The following is a 20,037-nucleotide window of genomic DNA, read 5'->3' on the forward strand; positions in this document are numbered from 1 at the left end:
GGAGTGGGGGTGGAAGAAAGGAGCAGCTCCAGCCTCTCTGGCAGCAGTGAGCCCCCAGGCCTGCAGCTGGAACCAGGGAGCCCCCCAGATGCACGGCATTGCTTCCAAGCTCACTTGTCAGGCCCGAGGGCATGCATCAGTGTGGGTGTCCTGCTGTGCCTGGGGGCCTTGAGGAGAGGGGGAGCACACTGACACCTCCAGCGGCCAGAACACCAAAACCCTGGCTCCTGCTTTGTCTCTGGTCGTCCCCTCTTCTATTTCATCTGCGGCCATGGACACCCAGCGCCACTTGCCACAGAAAGAGGGTGCTGTTCTCACAGCTCCTGGGGGCCCACAGGGCAGGGATGGGCCCGGTGACACCTGCTCGAGGCAGGGCTGGTTTACCCCTAGAGTTGAAGGACAAGCCCACAGACCAGACTCCCCGTCTGCCAGCTCAGACAGAGTGCTCCTGCCCTATGGGGAGGCTGGCCTGGCCCAGCCCTCAGCTTCTGACCTCGAGGAGAGACAACTTCTAAGAATTTGGCGGCCAGACCCCAGGCCCGGCTGTTGCTGTGTGGAAGGAGGAGGAGGCCCTAGAGCAGAAAGCCACCACACTTCCTCCCCAGCTTCCTCCTGCACTGCCTCCAGCTCTTCTTCTCTGGACCCTCACAAGTGAACGCATCTCAGCCTCGTGGTTTCCTGTTTTCAGTGAAATTTACTTTGAGCTCCAGGCTCCATCTTCATCCATGACCACATGCCCCGCCCCCAGCGGCTCTGAGGGCGCCCTCCCTGCTGCTCCTGGGGAGGGGCAGGGTGCCAGAGTAGCCCTCCATGCTCGCCCTGGGGTGGTGGTACCTCTAGAGATGCCAGCCGTGGTGACTGGTCCCTATGGGCCCTGGCTCAGCACCTGTGGACTAGGGTGCATGGAACAGAGTAGGGGAGCAGGAACATGGGGTCTGCCTTCAAGGGGGCCAGGTGGAGCCTAGAGCCTCCAGGAAGTTGGCTGCTAGGCAGGGTGGGACCGAGGTGGGAAGCTCATGGGTCATGGCACTATCTGAAGTCCTGAGAGGGAAATCTGTGCTTTTAGGCAGTAATTCATGTTGAGAGATCAATCAGGAACTATGGCTGGGTAACCCATCTCCGGACATTCTCATTTAATAAAGACCTGCTGTCTTGATTCTCTCCAAGGAGGAGGCAAGGGCAACAGAATTGACACTCCCTGAAAACATGTACGGAGGCCACTGGAGAGGCTGCTGTGGGGTCACACTGGCCCTGCCTGGGGGGGTCTGTGGTGATAGGCACTGGGGGTAGGCGTGCAGGAACCCCAGGACCTGCTTCTCAAAAGCCCGACCCTGGGGCTGCACTCACTCCTGCCTGGCCAGAGCTCCCTCCTACACGCAGCAGCCTGGGGCAGAGGGACTGACAGTTGCCTTCTTCAGGGAGTGCTTTGGGGTGGGGGACCTCGGGAGGACGTGGTGGGGCTGGGGGCTGCAGAGGTCCTGTCACCCTCCACCCCAGCTTGGGCACTGTAGTCTTGCCTCATGGAAGAGGCCTTCCTGAGTGTCCGCTAGAGCACTCCACGGCTGGCCTGACTGTGCTCGGGGCTAAGATTTGCTCAGGGAACCCCAAGGGAACGGCAACGGGCAGAGAGAGGACCTAGGGTTGCCAGCCAGGATGCTGGCTGCAGATACCTCCTGAGAAGCAGACACTCACAGCCCAGCCGAGTGTCTGTCCTAGCCCACAGAGAGCACTGACTGTCTGGCCCCTTCACCGGACATTCACTGTACCCTGCTTTGCACTGTCACCTCTCAGGCCTGCATGACGCTGTGTCTCCCTAACTCTTCTGTGAGTTCCAGGAGGGCAGGGGTCCAACAACAGCCTGCCTCACGGACCTGGTTGCACAGCTGACAGTCGACCCATAGTCAGTGGGGTGGGCTGAACCAGGATGCCAGGGTTCTGTTCTCTGGACCACTCACAACTGGCAGGGCCACCTCTGACCTCCCACCAGCTCTAGTTCCTAGCAGCTTCCTCTGGGCCTGGTGGGATCTCAACAGTGATAATGCCCTGAGCTTGTGCAGGCCAGGAGGCAGAGGTGTCATTTTGTTTTGCAATTCTGCTCCATTGGCATGGCTTCCTGGAATATACATTGAGAGAGATTCTCAAGTATCAATAGAACTCAATGAGAAAGCGCTGAGAGTGGCTAGCAATGTCTGCCGTGGGGACAAGATAGGGAAGTGGCGGTATGTGTGCCCTATCTTTTGCCTTTTCTGTTATAATACTCTGCACTTGCCAAACCACTTTCACATGTGTTACTACTTCTTTGATTCCTCCCTCCCTCAAAACACCTGGGGACGCTTTATTGACCCCATTTAATGCATAGGGAAACTGAGGTTCCAAAAGGTTCGTGTCTTGTCACAACAGGTGAATGTGAAACTGGGACTACAGCCTGGGTCTCCTGCTTCCCAGGTTCTGTGCTCCTTCCTCTTCACTGAATTGAGTGGCATTATAGGCCAGGACTTGGACTTGCTCTCAGTACACACCAGGGCCCTTGGAGATGAACCTGTGCCCGCAAGCCCACGGCTCCATGCCTTTCACATGAGTTCTTGCCACTGCCCTTTCTGCCTGGCAACCCTGAAGCCACAGGACTCCTGGTAGGCATGGCGGCCCATGCACCCCACTTGCTTGCAGCAGGGGATGGGGAAGGGAGAAAGTCTCAGCTGACCACAGAGCCCCCGGGTCTCTTGGAGGAACTGAGCCAGTTGCCTGTGTGGCATTTGAGCAGCTGCAGAACCTCCCTCCAGAAGCAGGGCTAAGGGAAGGGTCTGAATTTAATCACGCTGGGCCAGAGAAGCTGGCGTACTTGGTGTGCAGCACAGGGAAGGGGCCGGGCGGGGGTTTCCTGAGCTGGAGCCAGGGGAAGCAGGCTTCACAAAGAGCAGCAGGTCCAAGTTGAATAAACAGAAGAGCCCTTGGCCCTAAGGATATGAGGTGAGCTGCCAAGAGCAGTGTCCCCAGCTCACAGGCTTTCATGGGGCGATTGCTGGTGACTCCTGAACCAGAAGCGGGTGGTGGGAGATTTTCTGTCCTGCCTGGACAGGTGACTTCTGCAGGTCCCCGCCAGCCTGAGAAGCCAGGGCTGGTTACCTGGGACTGTCTAACCTGCTGGCTGTGATTCGCACAGCAGGGAGGCCGCGGTCAGGCCCTCCCTCTCTCCATCCCCCTGCCAAGGTGCCTCTGTGGCTGGGGCTCAGCTCCTGACCTCCCAGTGGCCTTCCGTCCTTCCTCCCTGGGCCCAGCCCTTCCCCTTGCAGGGGCCTCCCTGACAGCCACTTAGACCCTTCCCCCAAGCCTGGCCTGCCTGCCTGTGGCCTGGAGCTAGCCAGAGGGCTGAGGCTGTACAATGACCCCCCCGGTTGGGTGGCACACCATTGTGTGACAGGCTGGGACTGGCCCTGATGCCCCTTGCAGCACAGCTGTTCTGAGCTCCAGGTGATATGGGGCTGAGAGCTGGGTGGGGACGGCCTAGGCTGTTTGCAGGAATGTCCGGCTCTGAGGAAACTGCAGGGAGGGCGGCCCAGGGAGAAAATAAGAGATGGGAAGGCTCAGATATAGGATTTCTCTTGGTTTTTGGGAGGATCTTGGGAGCCGAATCCCATGTCCTCTGTTCAGAGAGCCTCATCCTTTAAGACACGGATGCAAATGATGCTAGGAGCTCCTGGCTCTGAGCTCCTAGCACCCTATCACATCACAGAGTGTCAACTCTCTGTTACATGTCCATTTGCCCCGCTAGACTATAGGCTCCTTCAGGGCAGAACCGTGCCCAATTCATTTCTGACTTCCTAGCCTCCAGCACAGGCCTGGCATGTGTTTGGCGTTGAATGAATGACTCTTACTTGCCCTTGTCTTACAGGAAGGTTGGTCCTGTGCCAGCCAGGGCTGGCTTAAACCAGGCAGATGACTGCAGGTGGGAAGAAGAGGACAGCGTGTGGGTCTGTCTGCTGGGCGTCTCTGGACGGATATGTGCGGGGTGGCACCCACCCTCCTCATCCCCATTAGACCATGGTGACCTTTCTCGGGACCTCAGGATGACCAATCTGGTGCTGCTCAGGGCTCTGGCTGGTCCAGGAGGGGTTGGTACGATCCTACTTGCTCGAATACCCATCCAGTGCAATCTGCCCAATAGTAGAGAAGAGGCCCCCTCTGGTCACCTCTGGCTTGGCCCTCAGTTTTGTGCTTGGGGTCACTCATGATCTTGGGGGGTTCCCTGTTCAGAGGTGACAGTCTGGTCAGTGGAAGCAAATCTTCAAGGGTCCATGGCTCCTTGGAGGCAAATGTCAATCACGGCTGGGCCCTGCCTGCAGGGCCCTAGCTTGCCAGCTTCTGCTCCAGCCCCACCCTGGCTTAGCTGGGCCAGGAGGCAGAGGAGGGGGCGTTTGAGAAAGTAGTGGGGCCAGCCCTCGGGGCCTGCCTCAGACAGAATGTCGAGGGGAAGAGTCATAGAGAGAGCCCTGCTCTCAGCTCTGAATGCTGCCATGGGCCTGAGCTACCTGCGGCTCTCCCATCCCAGCCCTGATTATCACTTGCTCTTAGGCCTTTGTTCAGGCTGATCCCCGGGTCCAGAAAATGCTTTCCTCCCTTTCTGTACTAACTGTGCCTGTCTGACAAGACAGCCCAAGTGTCACCTCCTCCAGGAAGCCTTCCCCAAGCCCTTCTCAGTGCTCCTCAGTGTCCCATCTGCCCTGGACCCTGCACACGGGTGTCCTCAATGCCTCCCTTACTCAGCTGCATTGCATCGTGGCAGGGACCCCAGTGCCTTCATCTCTGTATCTCTGGTGCCTGGACACAGTGGGCATTCGCGGGACACTGGCTGAATAAATGAATGAATGGACGGATGGACAAACAAATACAGTCTAGTGTTGGTTCTCAACCATGCTCCTGTGGTCACGGCAGCTCTTCACTGCGGTGTCTCCTAACAAAATCAAATAAGAGACCTTTTCCCAATCCGAAGAAGCAGAAAAAAAATTGCATAGATTCTTTTTGACTTAAAATTTTTCTCCTATGAATCTTTTTCCAGTTGGTACTTGGATGCTGCTTGTCTATATTGTGGTATTACAGCCCAGGAGCCATACCCATAGGCCCCTGCTGATGGCCTCAGGGAACCCCCTCCCTGATCCTGGTCATCCTGAAGGTGTTTTCTGGGACTGGAGCTGGTGATGACCAGGATGAGGACGGGAGAGAAAGGGAGACTGCATTTCTCACCACCCAGCTTCCCACACTGTTACTAGGGGGCTGATACAGGCTGACATCTGCTTCAAGGAGGGCCAGGATGTCAGGGACCCGTGTGAGGAGGCAGTGCTCACAGGTCTCCACTGGGCTAGACTGGGTCTCTACAGAGGGTCTGGTCAACAGATGGTCACTCTTTCTGGCCATGGGGACCAGCCTCAAGTTCTGCAGGGACCTTCTGGGTAGCTAAATGTGGCTAGGGTGATTTCTCATTTCTCCAATTCCCATTTCTTCTGGGGACCAAAAGGAAGCCAGATGTTGCCTCCAAAACTCAGGGTCTTAGAGTGTCCTGGGTCTCACCGACTGCCTTCCTGGGAGGGAAGGCACTAGACTGTAGGGCTGTGGGGTGCGGGGGAGGGTGGGGAGTGAGAGGGAGAGTGGTGTGTTCCCTAGCCTCGGTCGGGATGAGGAAGAGCAGTAGGGCAAATGCTATTGTTGCCCACCCAAAATCTATTCTCCACCTCTTCCTCACCCACAGAGCCTTGCTTCTGTTTGATGCAGTGATGTATCTGGCCTCCAAGTAATAAGCCAATCCTGACAATCCTCTTCCTCATTTTGTCCAACCTCCCTTGCAGCTAGGGTGCCCACAGGAACCTCTTCTGGCCAATGAGATGTAAGCAGAACTCTGAAGAGTAGTTCTGGAAAACCTTTTGCTTTCCTGATAAAGGGGCAGAAGTGGCTTGCATAGTTCTTTGTCTTTCTGTCATTTCCTGCCTTGAATGCTGAAATGATGGCTGGAGCTATAGTAGCCATCTTGCAGCCATGAGGGAAAGGCCAAGAAGCATTAGCTCTGACATCACTGAGCACGAAATCAACCTTTGTAATTTTCTCCAGAATTTTTATGTGAGAAAAATGCATTCAGATTTATTTATAACTCCATAGTTAAGTTTCTATTACTTGTAGCCAAACACATCTCTAAATGCTATTGGAAAGATGACCAAAAAGATGATTCATCCTGAAGCTAGATGCAGTTAGGCAGGGGTTATGTCAACACTGAGTCCCTCCATGTCATCACAATAATGATACCTCTCCCTATCCCCAACTCAGTTAGTCATATGTGTCCTGTAAATGTCCCTGTTTGGCCCACCGGGTCAAAGGGCTGAGGTGATAAGTGGTGACACTGGGCAGCCACAGGGTGGAGGATGCCCAGGGGGTGCCCAGAGCCAGTCCCACTTCCTGGCCCAATTCCACCACCCTCCCCAGAGACACTCCAGATGAAGAGCCCAGCCAAGACCTGCTCTGACCCCACAGTCCACAGAGCCATTGCCACAGGGGAGAGGTTGAACAGAGTTACCTGTTGAGGGCAGAGGGATGGAGCTGAGGCTTCATTTACAATCAGGGTCCCTAGGTAGACAGATGACAAAAATGTCCCCAGTGCTCTACACCTTCCTGTATCCACACTCTTTGCAATGTGACTTTGCAGCTCATTCCTTCAAAAGACAGAGTTTATTCCCCCACATCGTGAACGTGGGCTGGTCTTGTGACCTGCTTTGACCAACAGAATGTGGCAGAAGTAATCTTGTTCCAGTTCCAAGCCTGGGCCTCAAGAGGCCCTGCCTGCTCCTGCTGTCTCTCCTGGACCCTTTCTAGCTCCACGTGAACAAGCATGGAGCAGCCTTCTGGAAGAGGAGAGATACGTGGCCAGCTGCCCCATCACCCTAGCGGATAGGCAGCTGACCCCCAGTAGCACAGCCATCCAGCCGACACACAGCTGCCTCCCCACACACATGCAGCCCAGGGGAGAGCAGAAGAACCACCCAGCTAAGCCAGGTCTAAACGGCCAGCCTGCAGAATTGGAACTAAGTCAATGGTTGTTTTCTGCCTCTCTGTTTGGTTTGGTTTGTAAGGCGGCGTTATTCTGACAATGGATACCTGATACAATCCTCCTCCTCATGGTTTACCAAGCGCTTCCACAGACATGAGCTAATTCAATTCCCCAAACCACCTACGAAGCAGATATTATCTCCCTTTTGCAGATGACAAAACCAATATTCTGAGAGGTTCTGACATGCTCACAATCATGCAGCCAGCTCGCAGTGCTCCTGACTTCAAATTCTCCATTCTCAACTTGCAAACTGCTCCCACGGCAGCCCATCACCCCCTGACCATCTCACCATCCAGCCCCACAGGCCCCCACCTCCTCCTCTGACCTTGCAAACCTTGCACATTGCCTTGGGCAACAGCCCCGCCCATTCAAGCATCAGACTAGACCACGGACCTTAGTCCCTTCCAACCCTCACATGTTGCAACAGCGTGTCACACCAACATGATGTGGCGGGGAGGCAGAGAGCACCTTTTCCTATCTGGCAGAGACATCACCATATGGGTTAGCACGGCCCCACAGACGTACAGCTTGGCAAGTGGAGTGGGGGCTTGCCAGGCCCCGAGGTACAGGCTCAATCTGTACCATCCCATAGAGCTGCTCCGTGCGAGCAAAGAGGGCTAAGTAGTGGCCCCGAGTAGCTGCAGACGTGGGTGAACTAGCACCCTAGCTTTGCACACACAGGCCCTCCAGAAATACTTCACGGACTAAAGGTTTGACAAAGGAGCTGTCAAGGATTCAGCCATGGCGTGGTATTCCACTCCCGCCCGTCTTGTTCCCCTCACACAGAAGGCAGAGCTGCCCCTCATTCACCCTCCCCTCCCCGCGGCCGCCCCGTCACTCACTGACAGGGTGGGGGTGCCCTCGTCCTCCACGGTGACCACCAGGTGGTAGAAGCTCTGGCGCTCGCGATCCGGCGGGGCAGGCCGCGTGGCGATCTCACCACTAATGCGGTCCATGCGGAAGGTCACGTCCTCATTGCCCTCGGTGATGTAGTAGGACAGGACGCTGTTGATCCCGATGTCACGGTCGGTGGCTCTCACCTGGACCACAGCAGTACCCCCGCCCACGTTCTGGGGGGAGAGCAGGAAAGTGGTCATTCAGATTCAAGGCCTTTGGGGCAAAGTCTAGCACCTGCTCCTGGGAGCCCAACGGCTTCACCTGGACCTCCAGAAAGCTTTGCTCTGTCTACCCTGGAGCAGTGATGAGGAGAATAAAGATGATGGTGGTGAACATTCTCTGGGCACCTACTACATGTTGGGGTCCGCATTAACTCATCAAATCCTCTCTCTCCTCCATGAATTAGGAACTGGTGTCATCCCCATTTACAGATGAGAAAAGTGAGGTGCAGGGAAGGAATGTGTGCAGGTCACACAGCCGGTCAGTGGCAGAGCCAGGGTCTGAGTCGAGGGATGCTGGCCTAATTGCTGGCCTCTAAACCCCTACGCATCCTGCCATCACAAACGTCCAGCCTGGCATGATACTCAGCAGTGCTGGGGGAAAAATTCTCCCGGACTGGCTCAGTCTTAGGACTGAATAATAAATGCGTTCTTTTATTTACAAGTAGCTCTCCCAGGGTAAACTCGGTTCCCTGTTAGTGGCGAAAGGCCACTTTCTTCTTTCACTCTCCTCTTCAGCCCACCACAAAAAGATACTGCAGTCCAGGCCCTAGCCTGGGTGTAACGGAGATAATTATGAACGAGTGAGTCACCGTCCCCATCCCTGAGACCCGAGAGACTAGTGGGCCAGGCAGACACTTAAATGGTGCTTCATGGTCGGCTCACGCCCACTGTCAGCCTGGACGGGCACCCGGGCTGCCCTCACCTCGTTCACGCTGACATTGTATCCAAAGGGGCTCTCAATCACCGGCGGGTTGTCATTGACGTCCAGGATGGTCACCTGCAGGAGGTGGTCCTTCTTCCGTGGAGGGGTGCCACGGTCGGATGCCACAACCTGTAAGGAAGGGATGACTGGACTCAGGGTGGAAGGGTGGGCAAGGGTCAGGAAGATGGGGTCCCAAAGGGCTGTCTGCCTGGTGGGAGGACTGGGAGGGCAGAAATCTGGCCCATCCCTGCCCCTGGGGGCCTGTCAGCCCCAGGGTCTCCCCAAGGCCTTCACCTTCTGCCTCATGCTGCGAACAATCGTTGCCCAATTCTTGTCTGACTTGGGACCCTCTTTTGCTATCTGACTGTGGTGCGCTCAGTCTTTACCTCCTAATCCTACCCCCCAGCCTCCCGACTGTATTCTGGGCTGTGCCAGCCCCTGACTGTGACTCTGGGCCTGTGATCAGACCCAAGGCCCTTGCCTTTAGCTTCAAAGACCTCTGTTCCACGCACTCGGATCTGGTCTCTGGCAAGCAGAGAAAGAGCCTCGAATAATCAATCAGCTAGAGTCCTAACCACAGCCTGAGCCTGTCCCTAGGAGCCTTGATGCTTCCTGGATGCCTGCAGGGCAGCAGAAAGTGCTCTAGGAGCTCAGGCCCCCGCAGAAGCACAGCCCTGGGGTCCCCAGAGACCCCCCCCAGGAAACACGCCAGCCACAGCAATTCAGCAATCATGGTGGCCTTCGTGACTCTTCACACCCGCACTTACTTCTCACCTCAGCAGAGGTAGGCCAGGTTTTTCTGCCCATTGCACAGGAGGGGAAACGGAGGCCCAGACAGAGTAAACAACTTGCCCAAGGTTGCACTGCGTTTGTGGAAGAGTCAGGGTTCTCTCCGCTCCACCAGGCTTTCTCTCCCGGCTCTTACAGCAGGGACGCACACCTCCTCTGCTTCCTGCTCTGGGTCCAGAGACCCCCGCAGGACGCCCTCTCCCGGGAGGGCCTCACTCATGCTCTTGGCCCTGAGGCGTGCTGCCTGCCCCATGGAACTTGGTGACAGCAGGGAAGCTGACCGCCAGAGCATGCCGATGGGCCGAGCTCTCTCCTGGATAGTCAGCAGTGACCCTGAGGGGGGCTGGTCCCCACCTTGAGGACGTAGTGGTCCAGCTCTTCTCTGTCCAGGGGCCTGGCCACAAACACTTCGCCAATGGAGTCGTTGGTGGTGATGATCTCAAAGGCCCCGGCGATGTTGCCAGAGGCCAAGGAGAAGACCACCTGTTAGGGAAGAGAGAGGGTGAGGGGCGAGGCAGTGGGGAGGACGGGTGGCCAGGTCAGGCCAAGGGGCACTCCCCTGTGCACCTGGGCCCTCTGCTCAGCAAGGGCGTTTGAGAAGAGAGTGTTTTATGCAGCAGTGGTATGTCCCTCAAAATGGGGGTGGCAAGGCCACCGAGGCAGAGCAGGGCATCAGCATACTGGCCTAGGGACCAAGAGGGCGGGTGCGAGTCCCACCACACTGAGGTTTCCCAGGGTGGGGGTGGGGAGGGGCTGACACTCCTGGAGCTCCTGGCAGGAGCAGGGACGCGCCCTGGGGTTACATGGATCCTGTCTGGCCCTCATGAAAACCCTGTCAAAAGGGAGCTGTTCGCTTCAGCTCAGAGAGGAGGCTCAGAAAAGTAGAACAACTGGCGAAGGTCACAGCCTGCAAGTGCCCCAGAGAACAAGGATCTGGACCCACATGTGTCTAACTCCAAAGCCAGCATCTCTTGGCCCCCAGAGCTGTGCAAGCATTTTTTAAATGGTGGAAACCTCCTCAAACATACCACCCAATTAGTAGGACAGATCAAAGTGATGTGAAGACTGACATGCTGTCACCCTCTCCCCCTTGTGCTCTGGGGCTGTCTGGAGCGGTGGGGAGCTCTTCCTGCTGTGGGACGGGGCGAGAACCAGGAGGGAGGAGGAGCGTGTCCTCTCCGGGACCTGGGGCTGCGTGGGGCTGACTGGCCCACAGGGTGAGATGCTGTGTGGTTTGTGGATAAGGTGACAAAGGAGTCACCGGGAAAGCTGAACCCCTTCTGCTTTCAGTTCACTGTGGGGGGCTGAGCTGCGGCCGGCCTTCCGGCTCTGTGTTCACTTCACCCAGGCAGAGCCAACAGCTTGCACAGCTCTGCCCCCTTTCCCCGACCGCAGGCTGGGGTGAGGGCAGGGCAGTCCTGCTCGGGGCTGGGCAGAGCCTGGACGACCCCGCTTCCTGCTCAGTGATGGGGATGGCTCAGATGGCCCCTCCACCTGAGGGGCTGTGGGAGCCCCCTATTGACAGGGCAGATCTGGGCTATTTCACTTGGTGCCTACCTGCCCGTTGCTGCTGGCGTCGGGGTCCCGGGCCTTGACGGTGGCCACGCGCTGGCCCACGGGGCAGTCCTCGGGCACGCTGACCACTGAGTCAGAGGTGAAGTCAAACCGGGGGCTGTTGTCATTCTCGTCCAGCACAGTGATGTAGACCTGGGCAGGGGCGTGGAACACGGCCAGAGACCTAGCGCCTCCTTCCCCTCCCTGGCCCCAAACACCAAGGCCCCACCGTGGGTCCATCAGGTCCTCCAGTGGAATGTCAGCAAGCTTTCAGAGCCCGCCTAGGCCAATCCTGACTTTACACGGAGGCCCAGAGTACATTTCTTCTAGGAGTCTGGTGGGGAGGGCCGCACACACATGGCTGTGGGCCAGAAGCAGGAAGAGGCCTGGGGGTACTCAGAGGTGGTGGGATTGGGAGAACTGGAAGGCATGGGCCCTGGCTAAAGGGGACGGAGGCCACTCAGCTCCGGATCCATGAGGGAGTGCCAGCTTGGCAGTGGCAGAGCTTCCTGTTTTTCAAGAGGAACTAGGAATCCAGATTTTTATGTGGAATTAGGTGGTGGTTAACGAAAACTAAAGAAAAAAATTATGTGCAGGCCAGCTAAGACACATCTGGCAGCCAGATATTGCCCAAAGGCATCTTCATTTGCACCTCTGGATTAGAGGAAACAGGGCTTAGTAGCAGGAGGGGCCACGAGGTAGCTTGGTGGTCCCAGGGAGGAGAGGGCAGATGGGGAAGGGAGGGGAATTTCCAACTACCAGGTAAAAACCGGGAACATGCAAATTGCATGCAAAGAACATGTTGTTTTGTGTCTGCAGCTCAGGCTTCTCCTGCAGGGTCTGGATAGCCAGCCTGGAGAGAGGGCCCCGCTGGGGGTGCAGCCTGAAGCCCAAGGATGGCCACGGGCCAGGAGGCAGAGCCACAGGCACTCCTTCGGTTCACTGACGAGGGGGCTCAGGTGGGGTTGGGGGAGGCCTAGGTTTTAGGAATCCCAGGCCAGGCCTCTTCCCACTGCCTCGCCCCAAGCCGGGCCCATCCTTTCCTTCCCCAGACCTGGGGTTCCGGGGCTCCTAGGCCTACCTGCCTCCCGGGGTGCACAGGACCCAGCCTGCGGAACCTCGTCGTGCTGCAGAGGAGGTTCCATTTCATCCCCCCTTCTAATCAGGTTTGCCCTCTTCTCGGTCCTAGCCACACTCCCGTATCTTTAGGTAGCTAGCAGCAGGCAACAAGCCCAGCAGCAGGACCAACTCCACCCCTTATTAGCTGTGCCGCTTGGCAAAAGCTATTCAACCTCTCTGATTTTCCATTTCCTCAGCTGAAAGTAGGAATGAGAACACCTACAGCACCAGGACACGGGGAGGAACAAATGAGCAAACAAAAAGTACTGGTGGGTAGCGGTCCCCATCCTGCTTCCTGCCTGGCAGGCAGGATCTCACTTGCCAAGACTCTGCCCACCCACCGTGAGTTTTGGTCAGGGAGTTCCATGAAGTTCTGGAGCCCCAGTCTGCTCACCTCTGAAATGGGCATAATAACACCTACCACGCTGTTCTCCAGGTGAAAACAAACAAGGCCTCTGTGATCTGATTCCCCCCAAACTCTCTCACTTGGGTCAAGGCCTTGTTTGGGTTCTCTGCGCTTCCTCCCACCACAGGGCCTCTGCACATGCTGTTCCCTCTGCCTGAAACGCTCTTCCCTCTTGGCTGTGTAAACTCCAGTGCTTTCTGGAGATCTCAGCTTGAGTCACTTCCTCAGGGAAGCCCTTCTTGATTTCCCTGACATCTTATTGTACGCTCTTTTGGGGCATACATTTATTAGCGTGATAATTTTTTTTTTTTTTTGGTGAGGAATATTGGCCCTAAGCTAACATCTGTTGCCAATCTTCCTCTATTCGCTGAGGAAGATTAACCCTGAGCTAACATCTGTGCCCATCTTCCCCTATTTTGTATGTGCGACATTGCCACAGCGTGGCTTGATAAGCAGTGCATAGATCCGTGCCCGGGATCCTAACTTTTGAACCCCAGGCTGCCGAAGTGCAGCTTGCGAACTTAACTACTATGCCACCGGGCTGGCCCCAGTGTGATAATTTGATCAGTATTTTCCCCCCACTATATCCTATGCTTGTGAAGGCAGGGGCTGCGTCTGACTTTAGTTTCCTGTTGTTCCCTGAGCCCAGCCCAGAGCCTGGCACAAAATAGGTGCTCCGTCCGTGACTACGACTCTGATGATAATGACAATGATGTTTGTGAGGTGCTCCCAGGAGCGGGGAGTTGGCCTCAGTGGGTGAGGAGAGACGGCAGGTGCCAAGGTCTAGGGAATTAGATAAGGGTCTGTGTCCCCACCCAGGGCCTCGTGGTCAAAATCGCCCCCGAGCCCCCGAAGGCCTGAGGGTGTTACTCAAGAGCTCTTGCAGCAGAGCCACCCCCCACCCAGCCCACCCCTTCCTGCTGCTTCCCCACCCCTCCCAGGGCCTATGGGGGCTGCTGGGGCCGGGAGGAGTCAGGTGTAGGTGAGCTGTGGTTTGGGGGTTCCGGCCTTGCAAAGGAAATGGTGGCACCTTTAAAAGGCCCCTCAGCCTGCCTCCGCCCTAGCACCTCCAACAAGTTTGGGGCTAACAGGGCTGGTGTATCTGGGGCAGCGGCCCCAGGGAGCCTCTGAGAGGAAGCCAGTGCAGAGCAAAGCGGTAGGGTCCTGCTTCCTGGAAGGGGGTGAAGCGACTGGAAATACAGGGGTCCACGTGGGAGGGTGTGCTCTAAGATGCTCTCGCCAGCTCACGCAGAGGAAGTGGGCTGCCTGGTCCAGGGAGGGGCTTCCGCAGCCTCAGGGGGCGCATCCCTGATGCTCCTGAGGGTCCACTCGGCCTCAAATTCCGGACTCCTCATGACAACAGGGGTGAGGGGCACCTGGAACCACTTTATAGACGGAGATGCTGAGGCTCAGGGAGAGGGCCCCGCTTATCTGCTCTGAGTCTCAGATCCTCTGGACGGGAAGGCCAGGAGCCTCGGCTGGGAGCTGCCGGACACAGGGCACCTGCCCACTGTCTATCATCCGAGGGCTCTGCTCACTGGCTGCCCTCTGGGACCCCTGGGGTGCCGAGGGGGCCGTGTGGGCTCACTGCTGCTCATAGCCTCACTCACTCCCAGGCTGCCCCTGTGGACGGAGGGGATTTTGGGTACAGCTAAGCCACAACCAGGGCTACGGGAGCCAGGCTCCTCGAGGGAGCTGTGGGGTGAGCCCCAAGCAGCAGCATTTGGCTCTTAGCCTGGACACTGGGTTGGTCTATCCCTTTAGGCTAATGTGAAAGGGGCTTGTGGGGAGTGAAAATGTGGCCATAGCTGAGGCTGATGATGAGCTGGACCCCCCATGTGGTGTACAGGTGGCCTTGTACCTGACTAGCTGGGGCCCAAGCTGAATCCATTGCTAAATGTTCTCATTACCACCGCAGAATGCTACCCCAGTGGGCCCTCCCCACCCCCATTTCAACCTCCAACCCGAGGTCACCTGCCTGCCTCTCCCACCTCTCCTGCCCTCCTAGAAACCTTGTCTGATACCTACGACCTCAGCGGTCACCCTCCCTCCCTGAAGTGCTCCCAGCATGCGGTCTCCCCAGCCTCTGTTCAGAGTCCTTGAGGGCAGTGACTCACACGGTGCCCACTGCGCCCCTGCCCAGCACTCCCGAGGCCCGAGCACTGTGTCCCACTTCACATGCACTGTAGTATAATGCTCCTTACACCAGCCCCCAAGAGGGGGAGGGCTTTACAGATGCCACTCCCATCACATCCTGCTCCAGGGAAAACAAAGGGTTTTCTATCCGCCATCTCCTGCCATCTTCATCACATCCTCTGAGGAAGACAGGGCTGCTGGCATGATCCTCATTTTAGACCCGAGGAAAGGGAAGCACAGAGAGGTTGAGCAATTTGCCTGTGTCACACAGCCAGTGAGGAGCAGAGCTGGGATGAGGCCTTAGTGTTCCTTCCATTGTGTGTTCCACCTACTGCTTGTCAGCTCACTACCCACCCCAGGACCCCATGGGGGCTTGGCAGGACACGGAGGGTAGACAGGCAGAGCTAGACACGGGGCACAGGCCTGAGAGGGGCCTGGACTCAGAGAGGATGGACTGGGGAGGTTGTGAAGGGTCTGAGCAGGGACCTGCCACAGGCCTGTCCACATGCCCTCTCCAGGAGAGGCAGGAAGGTCCAGCGCCGGCACTGGCCACAGACAGCAGCTCAGGAGAGAGCCCCAGTTCACAGGGTACTCACCTTCTACAGGCAGAGCCGGCAGCAGGAGGCCAGGGGGAGAAAAGGCAGAGATGCCGTTGGTTAGCAGTCTGCGCCTCTTCCAGCCCCAGTCCCAGCAGCAGTCTGTTGAAGATGCCACTCCTCCCCCACCCCGTCTGAGGTCCCATCCCTGGCCCAGGCTGCCCGGGAAGGTGTGGCATGCGGCCACAGCACCTGTTCCTGGGCTATCAAAACCCTCCCCCACTGCCTGCTCTGCATGTGGGTGGCTGCTACAGATGTGGGTTTTGGGAAGCCTTGGGCAGTGCCAGGCTGCACCCATGGGACTCACCCGGGGACCCACTCACCACGGTGGAGTCCACTTTGGGGCCGCCGTCATCTGCCACCACCGTCAAGGTGTAGAAGTCGCCTTTTTCCCGGTCCACCAGGCCCTTGACTGTGATCACACCCTGCAGGGAGGGGGCCAGATGGGCGAGTGACAATATCACATCCACCAGGCAGAGCCCGCCTCCGTCCCCGAGCAGTCCCATGCTCCGGCCAAACCACACTCCTCACCAACCCTGAGCATTCTGCCCACTTCCCCACTTCCACGCTGCTCCCTCTGCCTGGCATAACTTCTCCATGAAGCTCTGTCAGCGGAAATCCTACTTCTCTCTCAATCTCACTCAGACGCCACCTCTTCCATGCAGGCTTCCCACTTCCCCAGCCAGGTATGATTACTCTCTTATCTGGGCCCCAGAGGGGCTCCATTATACCTCTCTTGTTCTTTCTACATCTTCCCTTGTGGTGCTCTGATTTGCATCCTTAATTATTCCCACTTCTACTCCTAGTCTGAGAACTCTTTGAGGGCTGGGAAGGGTCTTGGTCATCTTTGTCTTCCCAAAAATGCCTCAAGACAAGGCCTGGCACACTGTAGTGATTACTACCTTGCTTATTTTCAAAGAAAGGATTCTGATAAAAGACACACTAAAGCAAAGATGGAAAAGTAACATCCAGGCAGTAGATAAGAGACAGCTGCACCAGACACATAGCTAAGACTAGCTATTGCAATGAAGCACCAAATTTATACCTGAGCTTCCTAACAGCCAAGGTAGAAAGGTAAATGTGATGATTTGCATAGCTTTCATTGTCTAGTAACAAGAAGACATGGGGTTGCCTATGTATGAACTTTATCTTACCCCTAAATATTAAAAGGGATGGATTACAGGGATGTTTATCCCAAAGACACTTTATGACAAAGAGGAGAGTGCCAGGCCTATAGAAGGAGCTCAGTAAGTGTTGGTCAGCTTTAAAGGAATTGAGCTCCCTGCCCCTAGGGAGGGGCCTTGCTGTGCCTGCCCCCAGCCTCCCTCACCGTGATGGCATCTATCTTGAAGAGGGCTTTGGCCTGGGTGCTGGTGTAGGTGTCAAAGCGGTAGGTGATCTGGTTGAGGTTGTCGATGGAGAAGGCCTGGACCCGCACGATCTCAGTGCCCAGGGCCAGGTTCTCCATGATGGCAGCCTTGTAGGAGGCGTTGGAGAACTGCACGGCCTCGTCCAGCTCGTTGAGCAGAGTGACATAGACGCTGCAGAAGCCCTGGTTGAAGGGGGGTGCCTGGTCAGTGGCGGACACGTTCATCAGGTAGCTGGTCTTGGTCTCGTAGTCCAGGTGATCCACGGTGACGATGAGCCCAGTGCTCTCGTCAACTTCGAACTTCCCCTCCGCGCCCGACAGGATGCGGTAGTTCACCAGGCCGCCAGCCCCTGCAGGAGGACACAGAGGCTGTGCAGTCCCGGGGGGGGTGGCGCTGCCCACAGCATACCTGCTGCTGTCCCTGAGGGAGGGGACAAGGGGCCTTGGCTCGCCTACCCAGCATGCACCACCCCCCACCTCTGTGGGCCGGATTGTCCCAAGGGATGTGGCAGAGGATGGGGTCCAGGTCTATGTGGACGGCAAGGCCCCGCACACACTGCTGACCTCCTCTGGGGCCTGGCTTTGGCATGAGAGATATGCCAGAGGGGGGTGGTTCTGCTCCTGGAGCCTCAAAATTCAAACTCCAGCACCTCCCTTGGGCATTTGGACAAAGAGAGGGTGGGGAAATTAGGGATCTCTTGTAGTGGGGGCTTTGATCTAGAAAGTGCTAGACAGGGGCAGCATCTCAGAGGTGGCCAAGCCTTTACCTTGTCCCTCCGGCTGAAGGGTTCCAGTGCCAGGCACACCTTCCTCCGTTATGCCCACTCCCTCCACCCTCAGTCCCCGTGCCTTGAAACACATCCGGCAAGCAGGAGCTTGGGCTGGGACTCCTTAGTCGAAGTCTACGGACTTTGAGGAGAATGGTTATAAAACCACTCAGGAAATCCCAGACTTCCTTGAAATTATTTGCACATTCTGAATGGACGTGCGTTTTTCTGGGGAGCGAGCCATAGCTTTCACGAGTTTCCCAAACAGATTCCTGACCCAGAAAAGCTCATGAACCACTGGTGCACAGCAGTGGATGGGACCTGAACTGTACCAATGTGCCATTTAAGGGAGAGCAATCACCTGAGAGTTTTCAGACCTCTTTTCCCCTCTACCCCACTCCATGCCCCCGGTGAGCTGCGGACGCTGAGAGGCTGGGTTGGGAGCCACCAGAGCAGCTGACAGGAAGGAAGGGCAGGAGCTGGGAAACTAGCAACAGCTCAGGGAGCCTCTCAGGGGGGCAGAGGACCCCCCCAACAAAAGGCTCTTCTCTGACCATATCCCTAGCCTGGGGCACAGGCCCAGGGAGCCAGGCCCCATGAGGAGAGCCGCAATACCCTGGTCACCTTTCTCCTTCATTTTGCACTGCTGTGGCCACCTCTGTTGCTTAGGGCCCTTGGTGAGGTCCGGGCTGCCTTCAGGGAAGCCACCGGCCTGTGGAACAGGACACTGCCCCTGTGAAGCCTGTGTGTGCAGGCCCTAAGCTGCGGCTGGAGGAGCAGGCCTCGGTCAGCCCCACCTCTCCTAGCCCTGCGCAGCCCCGAGCCAAAGGCTCGCCGGGAGTGCTGGGTTCTGGGATGACAATCTGGACTTCCCAAGCTTGTGACCGCTCCTCTCTCCACCCAGAGGCTGGGACACCTCCTCCTGACTCCAGTCCTCTTAAGACTGGGCATCTGGTGGTGTTGCCACCAAGACTGTCCCAGGAGCCCCTCCCCGGTTTGGGAGCCACTGAATGGGGGATCTGAGGCATCATGAGGATGACAGACCCCATAGGAGCAGGAGAGATGAGCTGAGAAGAGTCACTCTGGGGAATGGGCCCCCCTAACTTCCTGCTGCCAGCCTCACCAGTGTCTCGGTCTGTGGCTTGGACGACAAGGACTGACGTGCCGATGCCTGCGGTCTCGCGAAGCCCCAGGCGGCTGTACTGCTGCTGCGTGAACACAGGGGCCTCGTCGTTGACGTCCTCCACGTACACCATCACCTGTAGGAGGCGGGTCAGGGACAGAAGGTCAGGGTGGGGTGCAGACGGGGGAGGCCCAGGGCTGGGCCCACCCGGGCCTGCGTGTGTGGCCACTGCTCTCCTGGGCCAGCTGTGAGCTCCCCATGGAGGGCCTGGGGCTGTCTGGTTGGTCACTGTGTCCCCGCACCTTGCACAGGACCTGGCATGTGGCAGGTGCTCAAACATCACTGGTTAAGGAATGAACCTTATCTCATTCTTGGCTCTGCTACTAATCCTGTGGGAACCTGTGACTAATTAGTGAACCTTTTGGGTCAAGTTTCTCAGCTATGAAACGGCAGTATCAACATAATAATTCATGCCCGGTGCCACTCCTAGGGCTGTTATGAAGACAAAACAAGCCAGGGCCTTGCAAAAAAGTACTTGAAAAAGTTTAAAGGGACCCTGTTCAAATATCCAGATATATCTGGGAGAAGAGCCGTAAAAAGTCAACTACGGTTGTGGTAGAGGACGTGGCGCTCAGACCCCTTTAGATTCTCACGCACTTTCTCTGGGTGCTCTCACGGCCTGCGGCCAGCACCCAAAGCTCTTTGTGGAGGATTAACCCCACCCCACCCAGGATGATGGAACCTGCATACCCAGAGAGCCAGAAGTGCCTGGGAATTACATCCCCTGGGGCAGCCCTCAGCCATGACTGACAGACGGGCGTGCAAATACTCGGGCTTCCTCGCCCCAGCTGAAGTGACACTCTCCAGAGTCCCAGTGGGACTGAGTCCAAGTTCCCTGCGCCACTTTGCTACACGCCTTTCCTTGCTAGTCCCAGGCCCTTTCTGGCTTTTCCTGGGGACACTTCCTACTAATCACTTTCACACCAATCCTTGTCTCAGGATCTGCTTCTGGGGACCCTGCCCAAGACAGTGGCTATGTCTGTTATGGAATTATGTATAATTTTCATCACTGCTTATTTGTACTTTCTAATTTCTCTTTAATGAACATATATGTCTTATGTAACAAAAATAAGACAGTTGAAAAAGCTGTTTGTGGAAAGAGATATTTACAGCTAGAGATCAGCACCACCATCCTTCTTTTGTGTGCCCCTCCCCCCAGCACACACAGGAGCACGGGGAGGGTCTGGCCCAGGTATGGGCAGGACCAGGT

The 20,037-nt window shown here is 56.7% G+C and overlaps 1 protein-coding gene across 1 annotated transcript in view; it reads right to left on the bottom strand.

Moving 5' to 3' along the window:
- The window catches only part of CDH23 (cadherin related 23), a 402,905-nt gene that overhangs the window by 63,438 nt on the left and 319,430 nt on the right, over positions 1-20,037 (bottom strand). Inside the window, exons 30-37 of the mRNA XM_087432054.1 lie at positions 18,768-18,903; positions 16,839-17,227; positions 15,832-15,933; positions 15,509-15,511; positions 11,255-11,404; positions 10,052-10,180; positions 8,909-9,037; positions 7,930-8,157 (exon numbers count right to left, since the gene is read on the bottom strand). Coding sequence (XP_087288180.1) covers positions 7,930-8,157; positions 8,909-9,037; positions 10,052-10,180; positions 11,255-11,404; positions 15,509-15,511; positions 15,832-15,933; positions 16,839-17,227; positions 18,768-18,903 — 1,266 coding nt within the window. The remainder of the gene's footprint in view (positions 1-7,929; positions 8,158-8,908; positions 9,038-10,051; positions 10,181-11,254; positions 11,405-15,508; positions 15,512-15,831; positions 15,934-16,838; positions 17,228-18,767; positions 18,904-20,037) is intronic.

The sequence above is a fragment of the Ceratotherium simum genome, chromosome 6 (assembly GCF_057802395.1).
Source record: "Ceratotherium simum simum isolate JZ-2026a chromosome 6, ASM5780239v1, whole genome shotgun sequence".
In the NCBI taxonomy this organism is placed as follows: Eukaryota; Metazoa; Chordata; class Mammalia; order Perissodactyla; family Rhinocerotidae; genus Ceratotherium; species Ceratotherium simum.